Here is a 21,257-nt window from a genome sequence, read left to right on the forward strand (position 1 = left end):
CTCACTTTAACTCTCGAAGGTCTAAAGCTTAAATACCAAGTCTTGATAATTTTGTCTCCACTTGTTCAAATAAGAAAGAATTGAAAGAATATTCAAACAGACAGCATAAACCTCAGGTCTCATGAATGAAATTGGATTATATGCTTCATTAGTGAAAGTTGCTTTTCTCCATGCCATCTTTGCCTTGTGTTATATTGCCCATGCTCAGTGTTTAGTGCTGACGTAGCCTCTGTGCTCCATGGCTTAGGCTGTTCTAGGTCCCAGATCAACATGATGCTCACTCACTAATGAGGAGTGGTCCTAGGTGCCAGTGCGTCCTGCTTCTTAGTTGCCTCTGCACATATGAAGCTGGCCTATTTTTACCCCTGTGCTACTGGAGTCAAATTGCTATTGCATGTGTTGTAGAGTTACGGGAAACAAATGGCATGAAGCCACAGTCCAGAGAAATGATTTTTCCTACAGAGGCTCCTTGGTGGGTCCCTGGTAGCTTTTTAAACTTAACAGGTTTTGGTCTGCAAGTCAAAATATAAGCACAACTTCTTCAGGGAAAGCTGAGTTTATGAACAGTGATGTTGGTGTACCTGGTAACTGTGGGTCTTCTGGATAAAACACCAGATGTGTTTCTCTCCACCCTCACTCCCACCATAAAGGCGTCCTCCCGTGTACGACCATCCAGCTCAGAGACGCCGAGCGCCGCGGAACTGGTCAGCGCCATCGAGGAGCTGGTCAAAAGCAAGATGGTAAGCGAGTCATGAGGTGGTCTGCCGGCGGGGATATTTCCCGTCCGCCCCCAAATCCTGAAGAGGTGACGGTGAAGATGAGAGCACATGATGAGTCAGTTGCCATGCCAGCTGCCTCCTCCTGTACTGTACCTGTCATCTGCTCTGTTTGCTTTAATCGACTTACTACATAGATCTTCTCTGGATGAAATTCTACTGAGATATCTTTCCAGGTTGACGATTACATGGGTACGTTTCCGAGGAAAATATTAATGTTGAGTTTTTTTCGAGATTACACTGTGGGGAAACTTGGTAAACCCACATAATTTTGTATTTTTACACAGACATGCTGTATTTGTGACTTTCAGTACCTTGAAGTACCACAGTATCCTTGTATTGTAAGCAAATTAAAAATGTTATATTTGAACATCTTTCTTTTTATGTATTTAAAAAAAAAAAAAAAAATGTTTTTGGCAGATGAAACAACCTGTTTGCCCACCAAATGTATCATAAATATGGTTTATAAGCAGTGAAACACACCCAACAGAGTATTAATACAAGACCCTTGTAATTTCTCTGACTTTCACAATGATTACAGCTCATGTAGGCTGTTACTGGGTATCAGTGATACAAGGATGACTCTTTTGAGATCAAATAGGAATTTGTGGAGATAATTTTTGTTTTAAATTATTTTTATGTAGCTTAAAGTTACTACAAACAGAAATGAACTTTTCATAGCTACATCCAAGATTTTTTGCATAGCGTAACTTTTAAAAGGATTACAAATGAAACTAACCTAATTTTTGCAGTATGTATTACTTGCCTTTTGGATATCTGTTAACAAGTCACAAAGTTTTGTCATGGACATGCGAGTTTGTAGTGCATCGCGATGGTCCATTATTAGTCTTTGAATAAGTTTGCATGCATCTCTCTCATGCTAGTTTGATGCATTGGTGTTTGGCAAACATTGCATTGTGCCAGCATTAGACCTAGTGTTCGCTGTGCCGTACTCCAGGCCCTGGAAGACCGTCCAAACTCCCTGTCTGTGGAGCAGGGGGACAGCAGTAGTCCATCCTTCAACCCTTCTGACAACTCGCTCCTGTCGTCGTCCTCGCCGGTCGATGAGACGGAAGAGCGGCGGACCGACTTCCTTAAGAGGCGGCAGTACGTAATTTCTCCATATTCGTACCCGAGTTTCTGGCTGCTTGTGGTGTGTTCAAAATGTTCAGTTACTTTTTTTCTTTGCCTTACCACTTTGAGGAAGAATTTTATGCTTAGTTATCTATAATACACTTCATATTGTGTGACAGGTAAGTATTCAAATGTATCATCAGTACACCTTATTCTTAGTTGTTCCAAAGGTTCATTGAAATAAAAATATATGTATAAATACACATTTACCTTTCTTTATTTAGCTGATGTTTTTCTCCAAAGTGACTTAACTTTAAGCTACGTACAATTATTTATTCATTTATACAGCTAGGTAATTTTTTTTTACTGGTGCAATTTGAGGTAAGTACCTTGCTCAAGGGTATTGCAGCCAGAGGTGAGATTTGAACCTACAACCTTTGGGTCTAAAGGAAGCAGCTCTAACCACTACACTACCAACTGCCCCACAGTTCAGTTCCTGTTAGTACTTAGTGTTAACCATTTTAATGCTCCTTTTTTTTGTATTGACAGTTACATCTTACTGGAACTTGTAGAAACTGAAAGAGATTATGTGCGAGACCTGGGCTTTGTGGTGGAGGTCAGTATAAATACATACATATATTTTTGCCTATTTTTGTCTCCACTCTCTGTCTTTTGTTCCTCCTCCTCCTCAGTATGTTTAATGTTTGACCTCTTTGTGAACTTCTCAGTAGTTAACGCTGCAGCAGTCAAAGGCTGTGTGTTTATAAATATACCCAAACCATTTGTTAGACTTGTTTGAAGTTTGGGATCACTGGTCCTCTTTGAGTGTGTGACTCCTGCTTGACACCCCCCTCTCCCCAGGGCTACATGAACAGGATGAAGGAGGACGGTGTCCCAGACGACATGAAAGGGAAGGACAAGATCGTATTCGGCAACATCCACCAGATCTACGACTGGCACAAAGAGTACGTGGTCACGCTTGGTGTGCTATACTTCACTTGCCGTCGTTCTGTCGCTGAAAGTCTGATGTTACCCATTTGACCCCTGCAGCTTCTTCCTTGGAGAGCTGGAAAAGTGTCTTGAAGATTCTGGTCGCCTGGGGTCATTGTTTGTAAAACAAGTAAGACACCTAAATTAGTTTTAGCTCATATGTATTCATTTAACTGAAGACTGAGTGTTGAGTTACTTAAATTGCTTTATCCACTTAAATAGTAGAATATTTTTTACTGCGGCAATTCAGGGTGCATACCAGTATTTGTGTACCATAGCAGAAGGTAGAATTCAAATGTGGGACCATCAAGTGCAAGGCAGCAGCTTGAACCACCATGCCACCTGTTGTCCTATTTGCCCTTGTGTTCTATCCTGTTTTATTCATCGTCATAGCATAGAAAACTGCACTGGGTGCTGAGAAGCAGTTTTAAAAGTCTTTACTTATATTTACCCACTCAAGTGTCTTTCTGTCTGTTTCTCAGGAGAGACGACTGCACATGTACATTGTCTACTGCCAAAACAAACCCAAATCAGAACACATAGTCTCTGAATATATAGACACATACTTTGAGGTAAGAATGGCAAGTTTCCCCATAGTGATGTACTTTATCTTGGGGTTTTTTTTTTTTTATTTTTAATTTTATTATTTATGGCCTTCATCTTTTATCTCTTTATTTCAGGACCTAAAGCAACGGCTCGGCCACAGACTCCAGCTTACCGATCTGCTCATTAAACCAGTGCAAAGAATCATGAAATATCAGTTGTTACTAAAGGTTAGAATGATAGAATATATGGGAGTAAATTAAACTCCTATAATTTATTTTTTTTTTTTTTTTTTGGCCGTTTCAGCAAAATTTTAATTAGAATTAAGCTGTTAAACAGTTTTTCGTTACTCTGGTGCCACACTTTAACATCCTTTCACAATTAATGGGATGAATGCATAAGGCCTAAGTCTTGTTACATTTTCATTGATAATCAGGCTAGTTCTTTGACCCTTTTTACATATATTTTGAAAATAATAATTTGTTTTTATTTGAAGGATTTCCTCAAGTACTCCAGAAAAGCTGGCCTTGATACAGTGGAGTTAGAGGTATGATCCAATCATTTTGTTTGACAGTGAAAAGGATTGGTTGTAGTATTTGTATCTGGCTGGCATACAGTTCTAGTCATCTGTAATTCAATATTGTTTTAGCAAAAACCTGCATAAATTAGTTACCGCTATGCTGCCCTTTTTGTTGCCTTGCAGAAAGCAGTGGAAGTCATGTGCATTGTACCAAAACGATGCAACGACATGATGAACGTGGGGCGACTTCAGGGCTTCGATGCAAGTTTTTGTTTTGCTTGATAAAACCTTGTCTTAATTTTAATCCAAATGAGCTGAGCAGTCTGTTTTTAAAGGTCAGCTTAGGTGGGGAGTTTCTCCGAGTTAATTTGGGGTGTTGGTAGTCTTTGCGGAACGGAAACGGTTGTTCTGGGTTGGTAGTTCAGCAGTTTTTACACGCCTTCTCTAGAAGTGCTCTTCGGCAATTTACATTATTTACATTTATGTTATTTCTGCAGAGAAAACCAAAGTAATTCTTGGTTTTATGCTTTGTATTGGCAGTGAGTTTCTCTTAACTATATAAATACAGTGTTACCGTTAAGCATGTTATATGATAATTATGTTTGAAACAAATGTCTGAATTTTACATTTTCCTCCATTTCTGCAGTAATTTTATTTCACGTTTATATTTTATGTCTGCATTTTGCAAGGACACATTACCATATAGTACAGAAATTAACTTATTCTCTTCCACTGACCCCAGGGTAAGATCGTTGCCCAGGGACGGCTTCTGCTGCAAGACACCTTCATGGTCTCTGACCAGGACGCAGGCATCCTGGCTCGCATGAAGGAGAGGCGTGTCTTCCTCTTTGAGCAGATTGTCATCTTCAGCGAGCCCCTCGACAAGAAGAAAGGATACTCCATACCCGGCTATCTCTTTAAAAACAGTATTAAGGTGCACCTTGTCATACTCCAGGGATTTTTTTTTTTTTTTTTTTAAACTATCATACAGTCTTTGGAACACACGAGACACATCGTGTGACATTGGTTCTCTGGTTTGCTTGAACACAAGATGGAGACAAAGAATGTTAAATATTTATCACAAGTGAAACTCTTCTGCCTAAACCCACAGAAAATTGTTTTTTTTTTCTTCACCTATCTTGTAATGACTCATTAGTGTCTTTCAGTCTTAGAATGAATGTAAGTGTGTACCACAAAGATACCACAGGATGAAGGAGCCCGCCTGAAGTTGTGTGTTTCCCACCTGGGTGACCGTCTGTCTTCTCCACCACACACAGGTTAGCTGTCTAGGGCTGGAGGACAGCGTAGATGGCGACCCCTGTAAGTTTGCACTCGCATCTAGGTCGTCCAACGGGACCGTGGAGCACTACGTCCTGCATTCAGCCAACCCAGGAGTGCGTCAAGTTTGGGTTCACCAGATCAACCAGATCCTGGAAAACCAACGCAACTTCCTTAATGGTACACTTCTTTGTTACTAGGTTGCATTTCTTGACTTCATATCATCTTACGACAGCATTTCCAATGTGCTGCTAATTCATGCTGTGGATATGATTATGCACGATACGGTCATATCCATTATCATTGTTTGATTTGAGTGTCGAAATCCCAGCTGAGACCAGGTCACAGAGATAGGGGACAACACTCTCAAACAGGATAAACTAAAATTTTATTTTGTATGAGCACATTTCTATACACAGCCTTCCTCTAGTAAACTTAGATAAATTTCAGGGTTAGTCATTGTGTAAAAAGTAGAAAGTATGAGATGAATGGAGGGAAAAACTTGACCTTACACCCATATGATCACATAAATACTTCTTGGTTTAGGCCTTCTGTCCTGAGCTTTAAATGAATGAGGGAAGAGAATGATGTGAATTATCCTTGAGAAGGCCTGAAAACATTTTGAAAGTTTTACATTTATTCATGTAGCAGACGCTTTTCTCCAAAACAACGAATATCTCATCAAAACACACATTGTGCATTACATAAGGAGAAAGAGACATAGCTGCAGACAAGTGATTCTTAAGTAAACCTAGTTTGTTACTTTCCACTTGATGCACCGATGTTCATCGCTCGAGTTGGTGCGTAAAACTCAGGATAGATGAATCCTGATATAGTATCAATGTTGGTGGATAAAAAACCCAATTCAGTTCATTTTAAGTTTGCTCCTGAAAACTAGCTGGGGGCTAGTTCAGGGGGATAGTTGTTAATACTTGTTAATAGGTGTTAATGAAGCTAACACAGACCTCCAGAAATATTTCAAGGCTTGAGATGCATGTATTTCACAAATATTCAAAACACAAAACCAGTGAAATTTTAATGTAGGATCAGTATATCAATTGATTTCCAAAGTGTCAAACTGGTTACGTTACTCCTCTTTTTCAGCCTTGACTTCCCCTATTGAGTACCAGCGGAACCATGTGGGGGCAGCGGGCGCCGGTTGCCCTAGTAGCAGTGGGTCAGTGGGGGGCAGCTGCAGTAGCTCAGGTACTGCCCTGGGAGGAAACCCAGCCTCTGGCTCCCGCTCTCGAGCTTCTCGCATCCCACAACCGTCCCGCATCCCCCAGCCTGTCCGTCACGTTGCAGATGGGCCGGACAAAATGTCAGGTACGTCCCTCATCCACCAGCGCCTCGCTCCGTTGCCCTCCTCTGGCCAGGGAGGTGTTGATGTCGAGAGGGATTCCTCAAAGCAGGCAGGGCATGGTGTGAAGCGACCCGTTGTGACGGAAGGCACCGCTGGGGGAAGGGGCAAGGAGACACCAGCTGCCATTCCGAGGGCCACAGTCGCCCCATTTGCCCTTTCCAAACCCTGTCTAGGATCAACCGTGCCCCTCGCTCTGCCCCTTTCTCCACCGCTTTCTCCACCCACCTGTGGTGGCAGGGAAGCCCTCACTCCAAGCAGCCCACTCCAGAAGGGTCCTCCGCTGTGGAGCTCTGTCTCGACCTCCCCCACCGAGGCGGACCCCATGGGGCGCCTGGTCCGCCTTCACTCTGCCCAAACCAAGGATGCAGACCGCATGAGCACCTGCTCCTCGACCAGTGAGCAGTCCGTGCAGTCCAGCCACAGCAATGGGGTAAGAGCTCTGCCCAGGCCCTGAGGCGTCTCTGCAGACCCCGATACTAACTTCGCCATGGGCTGACCTGCGGTGGCCAGAAGGAGCCCCCCGACCCAGCGCACATAGCCCAACTGACCTGCCTGTGGTATACTAATGCACTTTGGCTGCACCCCCAGTGTATGTTAGACAACTTTGCTACTAACTTGTGATGTCTGTCAGCTTCTGGAGTAGGTCTTCACCTTGTACATGTAACCTTCTGGATCTGTGGACCTGTGAAACTGCGAATTTAAAGGACTCTGAAAATGCTTTAAAAGATTGTTTTCATTAACCTCACTGATCTTGTTGATGAGGTATTTTAGCTGCCATCTGAGCACTCTGCTGTTCCTCGCTACTGCTTATTGTCTGCCTCTTTTTGAGCAAATCTCCCCCCTGAACCTGGATCTGATTCTCACTGCTTCCTGTTGTAAATTCACTAATTCTGGCTGTTTTTGTGTTGTAATTCTTCAAGCACATCTTAATTACCGTTGTTTATCTTCATTTGCCCATTTTGGACATTTCCCGAACCTAAACAGAATGATTTGTGTATTTATGCAGAATTTCTTAGCTTCTGCATTCTGTCAGACATGTCTTGGATTACAGTAATATTGCTGCTCACATAATGTAAACAAGCTTGTCCCTTATCTCTGACGATGAAAAGTATATTTTACATTATGTATAAGGAACAATAGCTCATATTGTCTCTCCTGTGTCCCCGATGTCGTTCCAGAGTGAAAGTAGCAGCAGCAGCGGTTTGTCCACCATGCTAGTGACACAGGATTACTTGGCCGTAAAAGAGGACGAGATCAGCGTGAACCAGGGCGAAGTCGTCCACATGCTGGCCAGCAACCAGCAGAACATGTTTCTGGTGTTCCGCGCCGCCAACGAGCAAAGTCCTGCCGCCGAGGGCTGGATCCCCGGCTATGTGCTGGGCCACACCTCCATGACCATCCCCGACTTCCCCGAAGGAACCATTAAGTACGACCTGACATCAGTCCCCGCAGTGGAGCGTTGAGTACTTTCGTGTCAAAATATGTCAAACGCTACTAGCAGCTTACTAGACGCTTTTTTCAAAAGCAGCTTGTCTTAGTTTTACTTTCCTGTTGTTTAAAGAGGAATTCAGCTGCTCATGTTTTTGTCTTCTTTTCAGGCCAGTTTGTAGCCCCTCGTCTGCTTCCTTATGGCCTCTGCATACTGACCTTACAGACGAATACTAGTTTGAAAATGTGTCCCTCCGTGAGTTGTAATGATAAAAAGTATCTTGAATCACGCTTTACATTTCTGGAGCAGAAAATCATCATCCTGGCATGCTGCACTGCGCATCCGAAAGAAGCCGGAAAGGCGAGACAAGGAGAGCAAGAAAGACAAGCTAGAAAACAACTTGAGAAAGTCCCGAGACGGTTTAGCAAACAAAGTTTCAGTAAAGGTAATTGGTACCCCAACCCATTGTAGCATAGTGGTTAGCGCTGCCACCGTTGGACCCAAAGGTCGTAGGTTCAAATCTCATCTTTAGCTGTAGTACCCTTGAGCCAGGTACTTGCCCTAAACTGCTTTGGTAAAATTAGGCTACTGTATAAATGGGTAAATAATTGTAAATATTTTAACACTTGTAAATCACTTTGGAGAAGTGTCAACTAAATGAATAAATGTAAATCCTGTCAAGTATGTGATTATATGACTTTTGGGGTAATTTGTGGGGTTTTAATTCTTTCCTGTTTTTATGGGGTTTCTAAGTAGTGGATTTTTTTTTTTTTTTTTTTTTTTTTGAAGGCATTAATTAATTATCTTACTTTACTTTCAGCTTCTAAATCCAAACTTCATTTATGATGGTAAGTTTGAATTAAGGAATGCCTTATTCGCTTTACCGTACCTCAACATAATTTGCATGAGTAGCCTTTAAAACGCATGAACTCAAGATCTTGTCTAGTATAGTCTGATGGTGTAAAGTGCTCACTTTCTCCCTCTCATTGCAGTTCCCCCAGAGTTTCTCCTGCCCCTCAGCGACGTGACCTGTGAGATCCGTGAGAGTGTCACACTCAGGTGTAAGGTCTGTGGTAGACCCAGGGCGACCATCACTTGGAAAGGCCCTGACCAAAATACGCTGTGTAACAACGGCCACTTCAGCATGGTCTACAGGTATGCGCCTACAGACACGCTCTGACTGACTTAAATATCCGCAGTTGACAAAGCTATCGAAGAGCATTGAAATGAGCGTTGATACGTTTACTTGGCCACATTTACATTAATTAATTGTGCAGGCGCTTCTCTCAAAAGCGAAGTATGATGTGTGGGGTACGCAAATGTGCATTCACCATCAAATGAGTAATTTTAGGAAATAAGCAGTTACATCCGTTTTGCTGGCACACGTCACCCAAGTAGCTGCTTATGGAAGTGAATTTTAAATAGTCCCACCACCACCTGCGTATGTACCCACCTATGTACATAGCTCTATATAGATTGAGAAATGGGTACAATAGAGATGTGTTTGAAAAGTCTTCTTGAATGCTCGAAGAGATTCAGTAGTTCTGAAGGAGAGAGGAAGTTCATTCTACAGCTTTGGGGCCAGAATCAAAAACCAGCACGAAAGCCCTCACCGCAGTGGTTAGCAAATAGATTAGTAACAGTATTCTGTTGTCCAGATACGACGCTTCAGCTCATCATTGAGTTGTTTTCAGTATCTTTTAACAGTCTCAAAGACTGATTTTAGAAAAATGTAATTTTAGAAACATAGTTACTGCATTGCATTTATTTTATATTCAGCTGATTTGTAGTGAAGTCTTGCATACAAATATGGCAGTATCATCGTGCCGAATCACTTTGGTCAAATTATTAATTTAGTGTAGAAGTGTATGAGGTTAAGTGAGGTTGGATAGTTTTCCCCCATTTTCCAGTGACAGTGGGGAGGCAACACTTCGAATCCTTGGGGTATCCTCAGAGGATGATGGAACGTACACCTGTATCGCAACCAATGATATGGGCACTGCCTCAACCTCAGCCACTCTCAGGGTTTTAGGTAAGTGCTTTGAACAAGGTCAGTGCCAAACTTTTAATCCATTAATCAGTCTGCAAGTGTTTTTTTTACATGTAGAATCTATTTACTCCTCTAAAAATGCCAATTATCAGGACTGACCAGAGTTCAGGTTTAATGGAGGGAAGGTGTTTTGGTTTTTGTTTTCCAGGTACGTCCAACGATGGTGTTAGGGTCACGTGGAAGGACAACTTTGAGTCTTTCTATGCTGAAGTCGCAGAATTGGGAAGGTAAGTTCTAGGAAAAAAGCTATAAACGTTGATTCGATTGAAGCATTGGAATAAAAATACGGTCGGTGACTAAAGCCTGTGTAAATGAACAGGTTCTTAAAAATGGTTAACTCACATTTACATGTATTCATTTAGCAGACACTTTTCTCTAAAGCAAAGTACAACTCAAACGAAAGTGAATTTCACCAACTGACAAAGATGAAGACGCACGATTCTTGAAGTACAATCAGTATGTCTGACGTTATTGTTTAAGCCAGTTTACATTACGCGGGTAGCTGTATATAGAATTGACAGTGAGTACAAAATCTTTTAAAATGGGTAACATTAGCAGTAACATTTTGTGAGTAACAGCATGTAGAATTGATGGGATAATGGCGGATCGACCATTGACAGATGATGATTTTATTGAGATGATGGTGTAGATGGGAGATCTGAAGAGGAGTCTGGAAGGTGTGTTTTGAGACTTTTCTTGAAAGTGGGAGGGGATTCAGGAGGTCTGATTGAGAGAAGAGAGCTCATTCTACCACACTGGGGCCAAGACCCAGAACCTTCTGAATTTTTGTTTAGAGTTGTCTTGCAGATAGTCTCACATGATGTGCACATTATGCATAACTTAGATTTGAAATAGATTTTGAAACACATTTGAGAAGAAATGCCATGTGATGAGCTACTTTTATTGACAGTTGCTATACATGCAAACACAGTCCAATGGGACCATTTGATTTTGTTTCATTTCACACATTTATAACATCTTTTAATGCCTATAAAAATCAACAATGCCTTGGGTTTTTTTGTACAGTAGCTTTCCGTTTACCAGTCATACAACTTTTAAACGCATTTTTCATAAACTGGTTGCGAAGCAGTTTAGGAGTGTTAGGAAATCTTGAAATTGCAGATTTGTTTAGCAGATACTAATAATATGTATCTCTACAGTGGATATTGTGTTAAATATGATTATAAATGGTTGAAATTGAAGAAAATCTGGAAAATTTAAAATCTTTTAATAATCCATTGTCATATTGCATAGCTTGCTTATGTGATTTCTGTTTCTTTTTTTTTTTTTTTTTTGAGTTTTGTGCATGCCTGCAATAAGAATATTAAAAGGCATTGATGCAACGGTCTTCCTGTGATGTGTGATCAGAGGCAGGTTCTCAGTGGTGAAGAAGTGTGACCACCAGGGGACCAGGCGAATGGTAGCTGCAAAGCTGGTGAACAAGAGACTGACAAGACGCGAGCAGGTCACTCGTGAGCTCAGCATCCACCAGCGTCTGCAGCACCCCCATCTGCTGAGCCTGCTGGACACCTTTGAGACCTCGAACAACTATGTGCTGGTCCTGGAGATGTGGGTGCAGTTTCCTATCTGAAAAATAGCTACCCTGCTGTACACACAGAGGCAGAGCAGATTACGAAGTGGAACTTGGATTACATAGAAAAAAATTGAGTTCCTCAAGAATAACGATCTAATAATGTAAAAGATACTGTTAAATAATGTAATGGTAATTGTGTTAGTAACATAGAATGTGCTGTTATTCAATAACTTTTGTTTAATATTTTGACTGTAGGACAGTTCACCTCCTCATTTCACCACCTTTGGGTTTCCTGTCACCTGCTACTGATACTTTGTCTGCCTTGATTAACAGTCATTTTTAGTTGTCATATCCATTTCTTAAGCGGAATGTGGGAACAAAGACATGAGCGGTATTATAATTGCTGTTCATGTCTCTTTCAGGGCTGACCAAGGCCGTCTCCTGGATTATATTGTCAGCTGGGGAAATCTCACGGAGGAGAAGGTTGTCATGTATCTGAAGGGGATTTTAGAAGCTTTACGATACCTACATAACTGCAGAATAGCTCACTTGGACTTAAAGGTTGGTAGAGTTTTTTTTGACATTCATTCATAGAATACTTAAATCCATAATGTCATAAGAGACAATTTGTGTTAAGAAGCACCAGTAAATTTTTTTTTATTTTTTTTTTCCCCCCTTCTTGTTTGCACCCCATTAGCCTGAGAATGTTTTGGTTGGCCAGATATCTGGTCAGCCAGTGGTAAAACTAACGGACTTCGGTGACGCAGTGCAGCTGAGCAGCACCCCCTACATCCACACATTACTCGGTAGCCCAGAGTTTGCTGCCCCTGAGTTGATTATGGGCAAGCCAGCCACCCTGGCCTCAGACATGTGGAGTCTCGGGGTGCTGACTTACGTCATCCTGAGTGGGGTGTCCCCGTTCCTGGACGAGAGCCTGGAAGAGACCTGCCTCAACATCTGCAGGCTGGACTTCAGCTTCCCCGACGACTGCTTCCAGGGCGTAAGCCAGGCCGCCAAGGACTTTACGCGCTGCCTCCTGCAGGACAGCCCTTCTCGGCGGCCACCTGCGGCCACCTGCTTGCAGGAGCCCTGGCTGCAGGCTGGGGGGCGCAATGGAACGGACTACATTGACACATCTCGACTCATTTCCTTCATCGAGCGGCGCAAACACCAGAACGATGTTCGCCCCATTGGTGGCATCAAGACCTTCCTACACAACCGACTTCCCCCACAGAGTTAGTGTGAGGGCCCAAAATTTAAGTCATTTAGTTTTCTCTGTTCAAGGGGCCCATTGATTCTGGAAGAACCCCTGTCTACAGACTGGATTCCAGTTTGGTTTCGTTTTGATAAAAATCCCAATAAATTAACAAAATACATACACATCTTAATTCAGTTGTTTACACAGTTTGGTCAGCATGGCTATGCCGAAAGAGGAAAAAAGCTTTGAAGTGCAATCAAAACTAGCATGGTGGACAATTCACACACCCCCCCCCCCCCCCCCCCCCCCCCCCCCCCTTTCTGAGCCCAGACAGGCAGTATTCTTTTTAATTTTCTTCTGATGTATAAGAATAAAGACTTTTTTTTTCAGTAAAATCTTTTGTAAATAAAAATGTACAGAAAAACTTTGAATGAGATCTTTTTAATTGCCTTGCTTATTAAATCACAGCAATTAACAGAACAATATGGCAAGATTTTAATAGCTGCAGATCCAGCTTTCATGAAAAGACAGCCATTTGCTTTTATTAGAGCAGATTTTGTTTCTCATGTTTAAGATCTGTTAACCTTATGTATATAGAGCATATCTGCTTTGAATATTGAGAATGCAGATTAGTGACTGCAGAAGTCCCGCCCTTAAGACAGCTGTTTGGATGAGGCTTAAGAGTGGCACCCCAGAGAGCCAATCAGATGGCTTCAGTGAAGAAGTCACAAAAATGCACTTATTTGTGATTTTTTTTTTTTTTTTTTAATGAATTCATATTTGTGCAGTGTTTCAGCTTTGTTAATTTATTGGTCTACATCAAGACCTCTATTGAACTTGTAATAAATATATAGAAGTACATGTACTTTTTACCTGGTACTGCATTTTTGAAGTGTTTTGCATTGCTTTTAAATAATCAATTGATTAATTCAGTATTATTTCCTTGAAGTCTCTACCATGATGGAATGTTCATGTCTTCTTGGATGGACTTTGCTTCTGTGTGCCACTTAAGCTTTTACCTTTTTCAGTTTCACTAGCTTTACCAAATTTTTCTTAGGGTTATAAATTATAGTTTTGTTGGAAGTATTTTTTATTATTTATGACTTCTTAAGTTAATGAATGTCATAAATTCAGTGGTTTGTTTACATGTGTTATGCATTGCTCTGTTTTTACGAAGTATTACATATATTTACACATTTCAAAAACTTGATGTCACTAACTGAATAATTGCCATCACAACATAATTTTCTAAGTTTATGTAAGTTATTCTTTCTAGCATTCAAGGTCATCTAAATAGGATTCTTGTGAATTTATTGATTAGTGGAGCAACTGAGCCCGTAAGTTACTTTATGCAAAAATGTATGTAATTTAAAGCTGCCAGCCACCTACAGTACTTTTATGTTAAGACTTTTGACATAGAAAAGATACCATCGGAAAAGAAAAGTCACATTTAAGAAACTATTGTCATCTCTACATATTAGCTGCTATAGGTCATTTAGATGTTTTGTTACCAGTGCTTAAAATCTGTTTCAAAATGGTTTAAGTGCCAATTAAGTGGAGGCATTGAGGGCTGCTGTGTTTTCATTTCAAGCTTGAGATGTACCTCTGAAGAATGTTTTTCTGCCAGATATGTGACATGATGGATTCATCTGTACAGTCTCATATTCTGTTATTTATTCAGTATAATGTAAAGCTGTACATACACTGATAAATGTGGGAAATGACTGGATGTGTTCTTCCAACCTCATTTTATAAATATATTTTCATTTTTAATCTTTTGACTTATTTTTGCATGTGTACTTTGTACAGAAGCTGTGTGTTTACACAAATGTGCTGTAAATATTTTATTTTGCCATCAGTTATTTAAAATTAAACATGGACCATACTCTTGGCTGTTCGTGTAATTTTTTTTTGTTTTTTTTTCCTGCTTAATTTGCTTACTGTGTTATGACAGCTGTTACATCGTAATATTTAAAGTAGAAGCAAGTCACTGAGACTGAATCAAGTCTAAATTATTAGAAGTTCAAAGTGCAACACGGAGGTTGCTGGTTCAAATCCCCCTCTCTCTCTGCAGTGCCCTTGATCAGGGTACTTAAGCTGAACTGAAACAGGAAGAATGCCCTATAAATGGTGAATAATTGTAAAGTTCATTATAAAGCATTGTAAGATAAGATTCAGCTAAATAAAGGTGAGTAGTAATAAACATGTATCCTCAAGCTTCGCTGATTCGGGTGTCGGGTAGCAGATGACGTCAAAAGGGAACTTGTATAAAACTGGTGGTGTTCACGTTCAGTGTCATTTACAGGAATCAAGCAGGGCAGACAAGTGAGTACCGTACTGTAGAAATACAACTTTAAAAATCTTCCTTAATTTTGGTCTTTTCACACAGGGTCCTTACAATTTGCAAGTAATTGATGTTTCCACAGGGATTTCTTGCACCATGAATACCACTGACGTCTCCGATGATACGATGACAAAGTGAGTGTGTCTTGTGTAGACTAGTTGTTCAGTCGGAGTGGCAGAGTGCAGAGAAGAGTAAACGGAGTTTAAAAAAAAAAAAAAAAAAAGTCCCCAGTTCCGTAAAACGTGTCTTAGAACTTCCAAACTACCGAGGTGCTTTTTCAGAGCACTTATTTGGTCTTACACGACACAAACATTAAAACAGTGTTATTTTTATTCCAGGGCAACGTTAAAAACTAGTAATTTGAAGATCTTTTTTCTTAAAAGTTTTATTAATTATGATTCTTTGAAATTCTGATATAATAATAGAATCTGGTAAATTTCTTTAAAATTTTTTTCATAAAACTTGAAATACTTCCGCAAAGCAGTCTTTTTTTTTTTTTTTAAACATGACTTTTAGACTCATCGAGCTGTATAAGCTCTTCCACACCTCTGATTGTATAAATTTTATAAATATAAAATCAGATGTGAGTAGGTAAAACAATACTCAAGTAAAACCATGTAAGGCAACATTCTGAACTTTTTCAGCATACAACATACTTGAAAGCATGTGACCCCCTTGTGTCCTCAGTTTTACCACTAAATTGTTTGATCAGGAACAGGGTTTCTCGTCTGATATAGTATGTGCGTTGGACCTATTACCATTTGTTGGTTTAGAGGGAATCGTGTGTGGTGAAAACATGGTATTGTAGGTGCAAAAATTAGTGAACCCCAAGTTGCTTTGTGTCAACCAAGTAGGTAAGTAGAATCAGGTGTGCAAATCATAATCTTCATTTTAAAGCTTAAGATTTAGATTTTAAATGTTTAGTTTAATATTTTATGTAATGAATGATGACCATCCCTATAGGGTTCGCACACTTTCAAGCACCACTGTAGTGTTTGCAAGAAAATCTAGAACGCGATGCAGCAATTTCCATTGTACTATGGGAACTGGCATGTTTGTCTTTAGAATTTGTTCTGCAATAATGCCATTTTGTATCGTCATTTTATAATCACAGTTAACTGCCATATTTTTTTTATATTGAATTTTGCAGCTACACTGACAAAGTTTACAATAACATTTCAGAGACCCTGAAAGAGTATGGGTATGAAAATTTCGTTTTCTTCATTTAATTTCATTTAATATTGTATTCTTAGCATTTTCTGGTTCTTTTGATTACCCAATTTTTGTTTGTATTTTACAGCTACAGTGGTAATTACGAAGATTATTACAATGATAGTTTTGAGGATTTTGGGGTGTGCAAATATGAAAGACACAGTGCTCTGTTCCTGCCTGTCCTGTACTCCCTCTGCTTTGTCATCGGCCTCATCGGCAACGGCCTCGTCTTCTGGGTCATACTGGCTCGTGTGAAACTGCGAAACATGACGGACGTCTGCCTCCTGAACCTGGCTATCGCTGACCTGCTACTGCTCTGCGCCCTCCCCTTCCTGGCCCACTACTCCAGAGCGGACTGGGTCTTCGGTGAAGCCATGTGCAAAATCATCCTTGGCACCTACTACATTGGTTTCTACAGCGGAATCTTCTTTGTCACACTGATGAGCATCGATCGTTACCTGGCGATCGTCCACGCTGTCTATGCCTTGAAAGCCAGGACGCGCACCTATGGACTTATTGCCAGTGCTGTGGTCTGGATTCTAGGGGTATTGGCTTCATTCCCAGAGCTTCATTTCATTGCTGTTCAATCGCAGTTTAACTCCATACTGTGTTTAGTTCATTACAATACAGAAGACAATTTTTTGAGAGTATTTGGCCTGTTAAAAATGAATGCCCTTGGCCTTCTAATTCCATTAATCATCATAGTGTTTTGCAATTCGGTGATCATCTCCAGACAACTCTACAGCAAGTTGATGAAAAGGAAGACAATCCACCTTGTGCTGTCAGTGGTTGTGGTCTTTTTCTGCTGTTGGGTTCCGTACAACGTTGCCTCATTCTTCAAGGCACTTGAATTTATCGAAGTCTACACTGCATGTCATTCCAGCAAGGCTATCCGACTGAGTCTGCAGATCACAGAAGCTCTCGCTTATTCTCATACCTGTTGGAACCCCGTCCTTTACGTTTTCGTGGAGAAGCGGTTCAGAAAGCACCTCCTACAACTCACAAACAACACTTTAAGCATAAAGCATCCCTTCTTTAACACCATCTCACCAGTGCTGCATTCACAGACAAGCAAAACTGATCATTTGAATTAGATAACCTTATCATTTTCACGCAACATTTTTTTTTTTTTAATAAGGCATTTTGCTCTACATATAGATTATTTTCCTTTAAGCAAATGCTTTTTGATAAAGCAACATACAGTGCATGCTATATGAGCATCCATGTATCCATGTGCTGTCAGTGTATCTCTGCAAAGTGAGTCATTTTCATCTATCTGCCCCTCTTCTCAGCCCTACATTGGTCTGCATGCATAACACCTCGAGATCCTTCATGCACTTCAGTACTGCATTATGCTTTGACATAATGAATGAATGAATGAATGAATGAAAAGTCACTAGTCTTCTGTTACTTGGCTAAAGACATTTATGTTTTTGCATTTTTTTTGTAATTGATAGATGTCTTCTTCAAATACTAGCAGATAGTGGAATAAAGTTACAAATCCAACTTTTTTCTTTAATCTTTACTATTATCCAGAGGTAAAGGGTAAGTTACCTTTCTTACTGTGTTTCTTGTAATAAGGTGAGTATGGCCAGCTTTATTCTCCTTTATCTGTGTTGTTGAGGCTTTTTTTTCTAGAGCATCTGAATGTTAGGCTCATATACTAAGTCACTTAAAGTAATTTACCCATTTATACAGTTCAGGAATTCTTGCTATATCATTTCAAGGTAAGTACCATGGTAAAGAGTGTTACTGTGGGATTCAAATTTGGGTTCTTTGAATGGAAGGCAAGAGCTCTAACCACTATACCACCCATTGGCCTATGTGGTAATTAATGCCTATTTGACTAAAAGTACAAGATTTCATCACATTATAAATATGTACAAAACATTAATAGACGGAGAAATTCTCTATTTGCCGCTATTTCTTAAATAAATTATAAACACATGAAATGTGCAGTCTTGGAGCACATTCCCACTTCTACTCCTGTAGTGTTTTATAGTTTGTGCATCCAGATAAATGCATCTGTAAATGTTTTTAAAATATACATTAATGATTTAAAGCTGTCTGAGGTCACCGTTTCATACAGGTATCTGTAAATCGTCTAAATGCTTTTAAATAAAGGACTGACTGGCCTGTCCAAAATTACTTTGTTCATTTTAACAGGTCTCCTTCAAAAGGAATTAATAGTGTTACCTAGTTAGAATAAAACACTGTCTGTAAAAAAAGACCTGCTCAAAACGAAGCAAGAGTCTAAGAATCTTCATCCACAGCCTCAGGAGCAACTTCCATACCTTTCCTCCCCTGGGTGCCTGTGATACCCAACACACTCCAAGCTCTATACAGTAATATCTCGCCCTACATCGTTTCGTGTTGCATCAATTTCAACTTTACGTCAGTTTTTTTTTTAAAATATATGTGGAAAAATACGATTCTTCTTCAGTCGGCTGATGTTACTCTACGTCGGTCGGCTGAAAATATTTTGTTTATAATAATTGTTAAAAAACAATAAGAAGTGTAAAATCAAATAAAGATAAATGTTAAAATATATTAAATAATATATTGTAATCTATAAAATCAATTAAAAGCTTAAAAATAAAAAAATTGTCTTATTTACCTGCCGTTCGGCACCAATAACGTTGCGTTCCGCCACTTTGCGCCATTGTTGTTTGCTACATGTAAGATATTTTTGGTAAAATTTTTAGTAAATTTCCTTTTGGTTTTTTTCAGTACATTATTTACATTAGCCTTAATTAAAATGCATACATCATCAACTGTAGCCTCATCCTTTTCCTCCAACTTCCACGTCATCCCCACCCAGCAACATAGACATCAATCATGCAAAATTGTTTTGTAAATTTTTTTTTTTTTTCTTTCCTTTAGCATTAATTGAAGTGCATACACTTAGGGGAAATGCTTATTAGGGGTTTATAGGGAGTCTAAATCGGTTTCTTAGGGGTTATTTTGTTTTCCGTCATTTTTTGACTTAAGTCGTGCTGTTTGGAACCAATTAACGATGTAGGGTGAGTATTACTGTACAAAGACTTCCCTGCAAAGCCCTTGCAGCCTTCATCAATGGACACACACACACACACACATCTGTGTAAGAGTGGGAAAACAGGCTGTTCTCTCTCCAGCTCCAAAGATGTGGACTCACAGACAGGAACAAACTCATTTTATAGCAGGAGACAGTGAAAGAGATGAACTGCACCAGTTGCCCGGAGATTATAGCCAATATTAATTCACTGTAAAGCGCAAGACAGCATTGGCCTTGCGGTGCGAAACTGCGTGGCATGAGAGGATGTGGGTTCAATCCTCTTTCAGTATGTGTGGTTTTCTTCCAAGTGCTCTCGTTTCCTCACCAGAACATGCTTTCAAGTGAATTTGTGACTCTAAAAAATACCCACAGTGTGTGTATGGGGAAGAGTGTGCTGCACTGATGTATGAATGAGTGACCCAGTGTAAGTAGTGTATCTAGCAGTGTAAGTCACCATGGTGAATAAGGTGTGTGGGATGATGACACTACATAGAGTTCATTGGAAGTTGCTGTGGAGAAAAGTGTCTGATAAATGATTAAGGTTGGTCTCTATTACAGTACAATTTCATGATGTCACTGTAACAGGTCGAATTTGGAGAGGACCAGGACAGGTAACTTAGCTGATCCAGGTGGCGTTTGTCCTATTTACAAAGGTGGATCCACATCCCAAATTACTTTTATTACATACAATCAGAGGTAAGTGGAGCAGTTAAAACAATACTCAAGTAAATGTACAGTACTGTTACTTTCTCAAGTTATAGTTGTCATCCAAAAATTTACCTGGGTAAGAGTACATTTGCACTTTTGTTTTCTTGGAGTTCTACGTCACTTTGGAGAACAGCTTCCGGTAAATGAATAAATGTAAATGTGGGGTAAATAAGTATCAGGTGAAAATTTTCGAATGTGAAGTTGCAGCCGTCCTTCACATCGTGGGATCTCATATAAGGAAAAATCGCTACCATGGCTTATGAAAATACATACCTTTTCCTCGCACAATGGACTAACAACTCCATATTTTTTGGTCTCCAGCAGTCGTGTAAAAGGCTTCACTCACTATCAATTCAGCAAAGTTACACATTTCACTTTGAGATGATTTAAAATGCAATTTCATGCATGTTTCACAATTGTATTTTTAACATTGCTGCTTCTTTTTGCATTTTCCAGTTTCAGTGCACATTTTAGATTGTTTAATCACGGTGTTTGTTCTACTGAGAATGGCTGTGAGGAACCGGGAGGACAACAGCAGCTTTAGAGAACCACGTCCTTTTGTTCGGAAGGTTGTCCTCAGACTCCTGGGCCTCGCCGCCGAGGAGCTGGTGTGCGTCACACGGAAGGGATCCCTATTAGACGTGTAAGGAGAGCTCCGGTGTCTCTGTTCTGCATCTGCTCTGTTTATTTATGCACCAAAACAGAGAACGGAGGTCGGGGATAGGTGTGGGTCTTCCGAGGTCATCGAGGATGTCGTTTTCAGGAGCAAAGCAGAACGAGCAGGGTATAGGGTATAGGATATAGGGTATAGGGTATAGGAACGGCCCGCTGACTCACAAGCCAGGCATGTAGGCATTGTTAGGATTCCACAACGCTGGGTCGTGACGGCGCTCCATTTATACCTGGTCGTGCTGATCGGTGACGGGGGCGGTCGCTTGGCTTGCCGACGAGGGCGCGACAGTTTTTGTATGTCTTTAAATGAGTATAATTCATGTGTTTATGAGTTAATTGTATTCAGAGCTTTGCTTACTTTTCATTAGCCTGATGTCATTTTGTATCTTGACTAATTTTAAGAAATGATTCCATGAAGGAAAACACACAAAAAGATTGCTTTGAAAAAAAGAAGTTTGTCAGCTTCTTCTTTCAGTTTCTCTTCCCTGTAGATCTTTTTTTGATCGCTTTGTGTTTGTAATGTTTCTGC

The 21,257-nt window shown here is 40.2% G+C and overlaps 2 protein-coding genes across 4 annotated transcripts in view; both read left to right on the forward strand.

The window, feature by feature from the left end:
* Positions 1–13,048, forward strand: part of triob (trio Rho guanine nucleotide exchange factor b) — a 113,126-nt gene extending 100,078 nt beyond the window's left edge. The window contains exons 37-57 of one of the 3 annotated variants that reach the window (XM_029259822.1): positions 651–740; positions 1,735–1,883; positions 2,400–2,466; positions 2,712–2,815; positions 2,901–2,970; positions 3,323–3,412; positions 3,521–3,613; positions 3,880–3,930; positions 4,087–4,164; positions 4,646–4,837; positions 5,181–5,361; positions 6,286–6,974; positions 7,723–7,970; positions 8,283–8,418; positions 8,794–8,821; positions 8,966–9,128; positions 9,866–10,005; positions 10,172–10,250; positions 11,392–11,592; positions 11,980–12,118; positions 12,255–13,048. In XM_029259822.1, the coding sequence (XP_029115655.1) occupies positions 651–740; positions 1,735–1,883; positions 2,400–2,466; positions 2,712–2,815; positions 2,901–2,970; positions 3,323–3,412; positions 3,521–3,613; positions 3,880–3,930; positions 4,087–4,164; positions 4,646–4,837; positions 5,181–5,361; positions 6,286–6,974; positions 7,723–7,970; positions 8,283–8,418; positions 8,794–8,821; positions 8,966–9,128; positions 9,866–10,005; positions 10,172–10,250; positions 11,392–11,592; positions 11,980–12,118; positions 12,255–12,797 (3,531 nt within the window). In that variant the 3' untranslated portion in view covers positions 12,798–13,048. Of the gene's footprint in view, positions 1–650; positions 741–1,734; positions 1,884–2,399; positions 2,467–2,711; positions 2,816–2,900; positions 2,971–3,322; positions 3,413–3,520; positions 3,614–3,879; positions 3,931–4,086; positions 4,165–4,645; positions 4,838–5,180; positions 5,362–6,285; positions 6,975–7,722; positions 7,971–8,282; positions 8,419–8,793; positions 8,822–8,965; positions 9,129–9,865; positions 10,006–10,171; positions 10,251–11,391; positions 11,593–11,979; positions 12,119–12,254 lie in introns of those variants that run through there. The other 2 variants (XM_029259823.1, XM_029259824.1) reach the window with 2 other exon arrangements.
* A 3,382-nt stretch (positions 13,049–16,430) lies between these two features.
* On the forward strand, positions 16,431–20,703 carry LOC114912566 (C-C chemokine receptor type 3-like). Its single transcript, XM_029260066.1, has 3 exons — positions 16,431–17,308; positions 18,746–18,777; positions 20,513–20,703. The coding sequence occupies exons 1-3, from the start codon at positions 16,578–16,580 to the stop codon at positions 20,701–20,703; spliced, it is 954 nt and encodes a 317-aa protein (XP_029115899.1). The 5' UTR covers positions 16,431–16,577.
* The last annotated feature ends 554 nt before the right edge of the window (positions 20,704–21,257 follow it).

This window comes from Scleropages formosus, chromosome 18, assembly GCF_900964775.1.
Source record: "Scleropages formosus chromosome 18, fSclFor1.1, whole genome shotgun sequence".
NCBI lineage: Eukaryota > Metazoa > Chordata > Actinopteri > Osteoglossiformes > Osteoglossidae > Scleropages > Scleropages formosus.

Bases quoted from the DNA above. Each gene is read 5' to 3' on its own strand.
- LOC114912566 (XM_029260066.1), top strand. From the start codon at position 16,578: ATGACGGACGTCTGCCTCCTGAACCTGGCTATCGCTGACCTGCTACTG. The intron at 17,309-18,745 runs ACTCACAAACAA...AAAAATACGATT, and splicing joins TTCAGAAAGCACCTCCTACA to CTTCTTCAGTCGGCTGATGT. The intron at 18,778-20,512 runs GTCGGCTGAAAA...TGCATTTTCCAG, and splicing joins GCTGATGTTACTCTACGTCG to TTTCAGTGCACATTTTAGAT.